This window comes from Carettochelys insculpta, chromosome 1, assembly GCF_033958435.1.
Source record: "Carettochelys insculpta isolate YL-2023 chromosome 1, ASM3395843v1, whole genome shotgun sequence".
In the NCBI taxonomy this organism is placed as follows: Eukaryota; Metazoa; Chordata; order Testudines; family Carettochelyidae; genus Carettochelys; species Carettochelys insculpta.
The window spans coordinates 24006928-24016903 of NC_134137.1; the positions used below are offsets into that span (position 1 = coordinate 24006928).

At 39.0% G+C, this 9976-nt stretch overlaps 1 protein-coding gene across 1 annotated transcript in view; it reads left to right on the forward strand.

Moving 5' to 3' along the window:
* The window catches only part of PCF11 (PCF11 cleavage and polyadenylation factor subunit), a 30944-nt gene extending 23854 nt beyond the window's left edge, over nt 1-7090 (forward strand). The window contains exons 11-16 of the mRNA XM_074983491.1: nt 337-451; nt 1093-1276; nt 1805-1960; nt 2641-2733; nt 4943-4978; nt 5992-7090. Of these exons, the coding sequence (XP_074839592.1) occupies nt 337-451; nt 1093-1276; nt 1805-1960; nt 2641-2733; nt 4943-4978; nt 5992-6207 (800 nt within the window). The 3' untranslated portion in view covers nt 6208-7090. The remainder of the gene's footprint in view (nt 1-336; nt 452-1092; nt 1277-1804; nt 1961-2640; nt 2734-4942; nt 4979-5991) is intronic.
* The last annotated feature ends 2886 nt before the right edge of the window (nt 7091-9976 follow it).

The following is a 9976-nucleotide window of genomic DNA, read 5'->3' on the forward strand; positions in this document are numbered from 1 at the left end:
TCTTTGGTGTAATCCCCCAGTGTTTGTCTTAATCAAAACAATTTTTTTGTAAGTGTTTGAAATTGCTTAAACTTAGGTTGTTTATAGATTACTCTCAAAATCAAGGGTTTGAATGAATTAGAAAAGTCACTTGAAAATTACATGTCCAAATTCAAATTGTTGACCTGATTACTAATCTTTGTACCTTTTGTTTTAGACTGTTATAGCACCAGATTGAACTGATTAATGCTGTATAGTTGTATTTGACCTTACCATGTTCATTTTATCATTTGAATAAGTGAAACTATTTCAGATGACGCCTTGGCAAACTGACAGTTTTCCATTTGTGCTCTCTAGAAGTGAATGAAACGTCTTCGCAGCCAGTTCCTGAGGAAGATGAGGATGACCAAGAGCAGAGTGAGGATCAAGATGTCCCAGATCTTACAAACTTTACCGTTGAAGAACTAAAACAGTATGTGTACTAATGTGGGCTCCGTGTGTGCTTTGGGTAATCATGACATGCTAATAGATAGGTAGTTTAATTGATTTTTTTTTCCCCAAGACAATTTGAGAACTTAATTGTAGAAGATTGTGATATCACAGTAGAGTAAGAGGGTAGAAAGGATACAACTTTGTTTGCTTATTACATTTGTCAATGTCATGTCATTTATACTAACATCTTACATGTGAAACACATTTATAAACATTTAATTCTTAGACAATGTACATATTTTTGAATTGAACCAAATTTTTTTTAATTCTGATTGAGGTCAGTGGAATGATGCATGTGCACAAGGCTTGCACTTTTGGGTCTGGTATTTTTGTATTCACCTCAATATGCTTTTGGCTCATTGGAGTCAGTAGAGCTAAATCTGCTAACATTATGTGCTACTGTGCTTTCCTGTATGGTTACCTAGAGACTACTGAATCCTTTTGAAAATTTGAAAACTATGGAAACCTGTGCTCCAACACGTACTTTAGTTATATAATGGCTTCACTGCTTTCTGTGTTGACAGTGGGAATCCAGCACACTTTACTGAAATGTTTTCTCACCTTTTTAAATAAAATCACTTTTCTAGTAAATGTTAACACTCAACACTTTTTTTCTTTTAGGCGTTATGATAGTGTTATAAATCGACTGTACACTGGTATTCAGTGTTACTCCTGCGGAATGAGGTTCACAACTTCACAGACTGATGTATATGCAGATCACTTAGATTGGCATTACCGACAGAATCGCACTGAAAAGGACATTAGCAGAAAAGTTACTCACAGAAGGTGGTACTACAGTTTAACAGTAAGTAATGCAGTATAATATCTTTGTGTATCCTTGAATGAATATATGGAAAATTTATTCCCTGTGCATTTGCAGTGAGTCATTTGTGTTGCATGGAATGTAAATTAACACAGAATTTTGCCTTTGATAATTAATCTTCTGAGATTTCTCCTTCTTTTCTGCCAGTGTTTATAAGTGCATTAAAGAAAGCTGTGTGGGGGAACTAATGAAGTCTAAGACGGTTGACTTTTTTATTTTTATAGTCTCAGTGGAGAACAGTGATGAAAATGGGGGCGGATGTTGAGCTACATTGTCACTCCAAAGAGTGGTCCGTGTAGAACAGGCATAAAGCACAATGGAGCAGTGTGGAGAAACTTGGCACTTGGTGTATCTGTAAGGAGAGAGAATTGATTTCCTGATCAAACTGACACTTTCTACTAAAAATGTTCACACTGCCTCTCAAATAACAAAATGAGGGAATTGTGTATTTAAATGGCTAAAAGTTATGATTAATGAAGAGATGATTGTTACTTTTGTTAACTTCATTAGGACTGGATAGAATTTGAAGAAATAGCGGACTTAGAGGAACGTGCAAAGAGCCAGTTCTTTGAAAAAGTACATGAAGAAGTTGTATTGAAGACACAAGAAGCTGCTAAAGAAAAAGAGTTTCAAAGTGTTCCTGCTGGACCAGCTGGAGCAGATGAGGTGACTTTACATATTTAAATTGTCTTTAATGTGCCTACATGAAGGGACAGTCTAATTTTGAGCAACCTTACAGCTTTTGTTTTTACCCCTAAATATTTTATGTAAACTGTGAAGTTTTATCCTTATATCTTGCAAATGCATGTTAGAAATGTATCTGTTTGGAAGCTGAAGCTTGGATTTAGCAGATGTGCAGTAGGAGAGACTATAGAGGCAGGCAAACTGAAAAAATTCCCAGTCAGCCTAATTGCAAGTTGCTGAACTTGTGTTTTCATTCAGGCCTTATTCTGAAACATTCCAGTTGAAGCCAATAGAAACTGGCCTTATTAAGGGCTGAGTAAGAATTAAACATCTAAGTGTTTAACAGAGTAGCAACAAAGATGTGACAGACATCTCTAATTTTATTTAAGGAGAGAAACTATGTAATCAGATAAGAGCTATTTTTAATGGTAAAATAGCAAGATGGACAAATGTTTTTGTTACCTGAATGGGGAATCTAGTTGTCAGTTACAATTAGTCCACAATTTGTGTATTGCAATGAAATAAATAATGTCCATTTATTTTATATTTACCTTGATTGTTAAAATGCCCACTTACCTAAACTATAGTTAGCTGCTTCTCTAGAAACTAGTAAGCACAAAAGTGTTTGTAAATTTACATAGTTATGTTATTCTATCTTTCAGAGCTGTGAAATTTGCCAAGAGCAATTTGAACAATATTGGGATGAGGAAGAGGAAGAGTGGCATCTAAAGAATGCTATTAGGGTAGAGGAAAAGGTATTTTGACCATTTTACCTTTGTAGTTGTGGCTTTGGGGTTACTAAAAGCCAGGGTAGGTGAAGTAGTATGGATGTGCAGAGGGCCATGTGGTGGTGGGCAGCCCAGTCTGTCTTCACTCTTGAAGAGTTTTAATACTGCCTTTTTCACAGTGCTCCAGAACATCAGCACTGTAGAGGAAGGGATACCATTAAAATGCTGATATGTTAGCACAGATATACCTGGCTACAGCACCACTAGGCAGCATCCCCATAAATAAAATACATGTAGATATCAGGTCAGTAACTTGTACATAAAATTGTAACCAGTTTACAATAACCAGTAGTGTAGTTGAACCCTTCATATATTTTTTTCTAAATATTATGAAAAAAATCCAGTCACAGTCAAACTTTAAAATATAAAGTAATGCACATCGGAAAACACAATGCCAACTATACATTATAAAATGATGGGGCCTAAATTACGTGATACCACTCAGAGGTCTTGGGATGGATTATTGAAGATAGTCCTCTGAAAACATCCACTCAATGTGCAGCCACAGTCCAAAAAGTGTACAGAGTAGTGGGAATCATTAGGAAAGGGATTAGATCAGCATTTCTCAAACTGAGTTCCTTCCCCTCCATCCTTCAACACCTCCCCCTACCTCCCAATGTCTCCTGAATGCTGGGGCATGCCAGGTAACAGCTGTTCCCACAGTGTGTGGGAGGAGCAGGGATCAGGGTGCATTTGGGAGCAGGGTGGAAAAATGCTGAAAAGAAGAAGGGCTGGGTGAAGTTGGGGGCAGGAAGAGGTGGGCAAGGAATTGAGTTGGTGGCAAGGCCTGAGGTTGATGGGAGGAAAAGGGTTCTTACACGGGTGTGTGGGGGAAAAAATTAAAAACGTGAGGGCCAAGATTTGAGAACCACTGGGATTATGGGTTCTAAAGGGAGCTCTAAAGAAGATGGTGAGAAACTGTTCTCAGTGGTGTCAGATAGCAGAACAAGGAGCAATGGTCTGAAGTTAAAAAGGGAGAGATGTACATTGGATATTAGGAAAAAATACTTCACCAGGAGGGTGGTGAGGCACTGGAATGCGTTGCCTAGAGAGAAGGTGGATTCTCCATCCTTTGAGGTTTTTAAGTCCCAGCTTGACAAGGTCCTTGCTGGGATGATGACTTAGTTGCATTGATCATGCTTGAAGCTGGGGGCTTGACTAGATGACTTCCTGAGGTCCCTTCTAGCCTTATGATTCTATAATGTGGAGACGATTAGACAGAAAATATCATATTACTCCTATATAAATCCATGGTATATCCGCCTTTTGAGTACTAGCTGTAGATATATGGGAATTGGAGGAGGTTCAGAAAAGGATAACAAGAATCATGAAGGGTATGGAATGGTTTCCCTGTGAGGGGAGATTAATAAGACTGGGACTTTTCAGCTTGAAAAAGAGATTGAGGGGAAAAGGTGTAGAGGTCTATAACATCTTGATTGGTGTGGAGAAGATAAATAAGGAAGTATGTCTTACCACAGTGCACGGTCAGCCTGTGGAACTCTTTTTCAGAGGATGTTGTGAAGCCAAAAACTATAACGGTTCAAAAAAGAATTAAGTTCCTGGAGGATAGGTCCATCAGTGAAAGTGATCCATACGAACTTTTGTATTCGAGAAGTTGTGAAAGGGCAGTGGGATGGATTACCTGATGATTGTTTTGTTCATTCCTTTTGAAGCACCTGTCATTAGTCGCTGTTAGAGGACAGGATACTGGGTTAGATGGACCTTTGATCTCACCTCGTATGAAAAACAGATCAACCCTGTATTAATCATTATAACTATCTGAGTCTATGAATCGGGGGATAGGAGATAGTTGATGCTGAGAAGGGGTGCTAATAAGTGGATTTAAGTGCTTAAACTGCATGTTTGATCTTTGTCTTGTGCTGGTGGAGCATACAGTGTAATAATATTAAGATGAAGTTTTGGTAGAGAAATTACATTTGTGATCATCATTAAGGACAAAATGCATTTTGCTCAGATTTACTTTTGGACATTAGAAACCAAGCCTGGGAGACTTCAGTTAAAAAGTGAATGTTTAGGGAAGCTAGCCTGTCTGACAGTGAAGTGAATAATCAAAACTGTTCTGCACACCTAATTACATAATCCAGTGCAAAAGGTAGAAAATGTGCATTTTTGTGTTCAAATATGTAGAGAAGTCACATGGATTTTCTTGTTTTAGATTTACCATCCATCATGTTATGAAGATTACCAAAAAGTAAGTGTCTCTCTGTTTATGCTCAAACAGCTTATTATTAGGTTGATTTTTGTACTGAGAGATTTGTAACTTTGTACTGAGTGAATGCATTCAGATCATGATACACTTTTCTGTCACATGTGACTAAAAAAGGAACTGCAAGAATGATGGTAATGGCAAATTTATAATTCAACACGCATTGGGAATCTCATTACTTAACTCTGATGTTACAACATAGCTAGTCAGCTTACATGTAAACAGCCATAAAGAGAAACCATAGGTAGAATATATAGGTCAAGTGTACAGGGTTAAAGCTTTTAAATCTGATGAATTGATACTGATCTGTTCTTAGTTTCTAACTTCCATTAGATGCTTAATGTGAATGCAAGAATTCAAATTGTTACATTAGGGTTAGTAAGGAGTGTACTGTGATTTTTGGCAGGATACTTGTTTGAAAGGTTTTCAAGATTTTTTTGTTTGTGGGTCCCTAAAAATTTCAAATGAAGATCCTAACCCCTTTGGAAATCTTAGATATAGCTTGACAAGAATCGGAGGTAGCCGAGTTAGTCTGTGTTCAAAAAGAACAGGAAGTCCTGTGGCACCTTATAGACTAACAGATGCTGACGAAGCGGGTCTTTGCGCACAAAAGCTTATGCTCCAATATATCTGTTAGTCTATAAGGTGCCACAGGACTTCAGTTATAGCTTGTGAACACTCAGGATTTGCTTATAGCAGGTTGAAAACTACTCTTATGTGGTAATAATAACCTTTCCCAGATCCTTAAGACATAGTCAGCCCCAGCTGAAAACCACTGGTTTGTTTTTAAGCTATATTTGCTACAGCAAGAATGTTACGGAACAAACCAACTCTCCAAGAATTGTGGTGAGCAACGGGGAGCTTGCATTTTCAATAACCAAATTTATACATCCTGTGAAGAAACATTTTATAACTTTTGGATCTCTCCTTTAGTCATAAATGAAGTAACTGACTTAGTGACATGCAAAATTGTGTATTTGTTAATTTTCATTTGACAGGCATCATCATTTGATTGTACACCATCTCCCAGCAAGACCCCTGTGGAAAACCCACTAAATATTATGTTGAACATTGTCAAACAAGAAATACAGGAGCCCTGTAAAAGTCCTACAGTCAAAGAAGAACCTGTCGACACCCCAGCTACTTGTATGGAGGAGAGCACACCTGTCTCTACAGATACTAAAACAGAAACTGATAAGGTTGAACCAGTTTAACTAAACTTGAGAGGCATAACTTTTTTTTTTTTTTTACAGAATCGCTGCTGTGTTGACACTAGAAGGCAAATACTTTTTATATAAATAAAATGTTCTCATGGGGCAGGGCCCCAGCTATTATTTGGTTAATAAATACATTTTTGTATTTGAATTTTTTATTGCCTGCACAGTTTCAGGTGTCGATTGTGTGACAGTTCTGTAGATGCGTGCAAATTTAACGGAATAGAATTGTATATGTAAAAAAAGTGTACAATTTTCACTTGTGGAATTGTAAATTATAAATAAAAGATATTTTTGCTATATATGGAGTGTAATGTTTATGCACACCATCGAATGAAGTTTCTGTACCTTTTTCAACTTAAGTGGAATTAAACAGAGGACCTCAATTTAGACGTCTAGATAAGTAGGATTCTTAAATATAATTGAAGGAAGTTGCTTGAATTCGTAAGAGGATTATAAGGAAAACAATGCAGGAACGTAAACAGCAAACCCTAGATTTCTTTTCCAATTAGATTTAATTAAACAAACTTGCATACATATCCAGATATAAATACAAAATAACCAAAAAGACAGTTTGGGGTAGATGAGTGGATTAATAAAACAACCTGTGAGCTTGGTTGTAGTTACAACTGCCAATATACATTTGATTAACAAACCAGTATACTTGCTTGTTGAAGCAGATTTTTAATGCTTCTTTTCAAATAGTCAAACATAAGAATTTAGTACAGCTGAACAATTTTTTTCTTTTAAGTTACAGGGAAGGAAATGAATGTAAGAGTGCTCGTTTTGAAACATGGTTAACATTTTTCTTTTGTTGGTTATGACTGGATTTAGATGGTAAACCAGAGATGTTAATATTTCTAACATGTAATAAATAGAATGAAGCATATTTGAGTTTGAATCTCTTTTATTTCTTGAGCGGCTTTGGGGTAATTTGTGTGTGTGTGTGTGTGTGTCCGCCTGCCCGTGTCCGGAAATTGAAGTTAAAATAATTTGTGGCTGAGAGAAACAGTATTTTACATGTTAGGATTATTTTTAAGGAATTTATGTTGCAAGCTTTCAAAAATTTTAAGCTAGAGTTAAATATAGTGGTCAAATTCTGGTCCCCTCTGCAAAATCGTAGTACATTTGCCTTGCAAAAGGATGCTTCTGAGACTTGGGAAACATAATACACACACCCCAGCCCTGGGTGCAGAGTACTAGTACATTCCACTGTGAAAAATTACGCTCCTGCTCTTGCAAAAGCCAGTGTTGAAGCTGTTAGTCAAAATTTCCGCTTCATTTAAAATGTGAGTAGGGGGTGGAGATGTGTTAAGTGAAACGGAATAGTGTTTTTGCAACTTTTAAGAGGTGGGTAGCCTGTTTCATAACTTAAGATCATGATTGTTGCAACAGTGGATTGGCACCGCTTTCTCCTTAATCCCTTTGAGTTTGAGGTGATGGTTCCTTTTAAAGAATGAAAATCCTTGACATGGGGCTCTCAAAGGTGCATGGAGATGTAAGTGCTATCAAAATTGTACAAGTTGTAGCTGACAGTTTTTTTTTCTTTCATGGAGACCAGTCTATTCATAGTCATTTGCAGTAAACACTGGGGACAAAAGACACTTACCAGCACATCCGTAAATCATAACATAAGCTGGGATACAATTCCACCAAGGAAGTTGCAAATTACCAGTGGAGGCATCAGTTCCAGATCTAGGCAATCTTTGGACTGAAACCCTTTCAAAAATCTCTTCAGCATCTGGAATTCCTCTGTCACATAGTAGGTAATTGACCATGGATGTATTTAGGGTGCTTAGGTAATTTTTTGAGTAATTCTGTGGTCCAGCCTTTGTGTGCATAGTCCCCTCCACACACCACCCAGTCATTCCCCCCACCCAAAGCCAGCCCTATCTTCTGGCTCTCAGCCCCTGCCATTTCATGTGGTGACCCAGCACAGCTACTATAAGAATCGGGCAGCTGGCGAAGGCCCACGTGGAGCTAGCTGCTTCCTGCAAGGGTGAGTTAGTGTGAGTTGGGTGGGAGGATGAGGCTGGGGTTAGATGAGGGGCTGGTGGTGCCTGGGTTTCTGGGGAGAGGAGGAGCTCAGGCAGGCAGATCACAGCCAGCTAGGGTGGCTGGCCCATGATAAAAAAAAAAAAAAAAGCCGGGGGGTGTGAGTGTTTCTCAAAAATCAAAAGGGGGGTGTGATGCCAAAAAGTTTGGGAGCCACTGGCTTAGAGTGTATAGTCCTAATGAGGGGCATGATGTATTGGTATTGCTGATCAGGTTACCTTTGTGGAGCTGATTGATCACCCTAAATTACCGAGGGCTAGCAGATAAACAGGGTTGGTAGACGAGCATGTGTTATCCCTGCAATCCACAAAATAAGGAAAACATCTGTCAGAAAATTTTGGCTCAGACACCAACTTTCTCTCCCATTTGAGGCTTCTTGTTCTTGGCTATAGTGAATGGGTCTGCTGGGTGGTAAACACACATGCAAAAGTATGTCCTTTTTGGTACTCTCATGGTCACTGGTGAACAGACTGCTGAGCTGGTCCACGTAGACATGCAGTATTAGACCTCTTAGGTGCAAAGTTACTGGTGTGATTTGGTGGTGACCGCACAAGTTCCAGAGACTAACAGCTTCCGGGCAAAAGGAGGTCAACATGCTCCTCTCTGTTGACATAATAAAACACCATTGTGTTGTCTGACCTGACCTGGACTCAGCTTGTAGAGCATAGGAAGAATTGCTCTGCAGGCTAGATGATTAACTGTTCTAGGACATTTATGGGAAGGTGGGGTTCTTTGGGAGTCTCAACATCATGAGTGTCTGAAGGTGGTCAAGGTGACTTTCCCTATGTCATAACAGGCAGGGAAAATGATAGTCCTTCGCATACTGGAGACTTCCACCAATTTACTGATGCAAGGACTTTTCTGAGGTTTGCACCCTCATGTCTACATGATGTCTGTCAGGTAGACGTACAGACTTCAGCCTTTCATGCCTGGTGCTTAGGGGAAGACAGTCATGCTGTGTGATGTAAGTGCGTATGACCAGAGTGGTAAGAAGGCATTTTAATGCCTAGGAGTGGGACAAGCAAACATATTTGTGCCCCCTAGAGGCAACATAGGGAGCACACGGGAGGACTCATGTGCCCCTGATTTCTGCCACCATTTAGCACAGAAGTTTTCAAACTGTGGGCTATCTTTCCCAAGGGGGACATATCCCATAGTTTGAAAACCATTGCATCCTGCCAGAGGCCAGGGCAATATGTCAAAAATCACTACAGACAGATTTTGCTGCCACTAGCGGTTACTACTATGAAACAGAATGCTATTCCTCACCTTTCCCATCCTCTGGGCAAGGGTAGCAAAATGTGACACAATTTGCTGCTTCTCACCATGTATGCACTCTATGGCTTTGTAACCCCAGGAAAAATTTACAAGTTGTGGTTTTGTTTGGAAAAGGAGAACTAACTAGTGCCCTGCATGCAATTAGTAGGTGACAAGTCAGCAGAAGAATTTCAGTGATACATGACTCTTTGAAACGGAATCTTACATGTGTACTTGACAGGCTAAAGGTGAACCAAGGAGTCTCCAGAGAAAATGAATGAATAGTGGCTGCAGCTGAAAGATGATCATGTACATGAGTGTGAAGAGAAGTGGCTGGAGTTTTTTCCTTTCCCACTGCTAATTGCTGGAAAACAGATGTCCCTGTTGGAAAGGTGGAAGCCTCAGGTAAGTTTGGTAGCTATTCAGCCTGTTTCTTTTGGTGTTGGCCAGCACACAC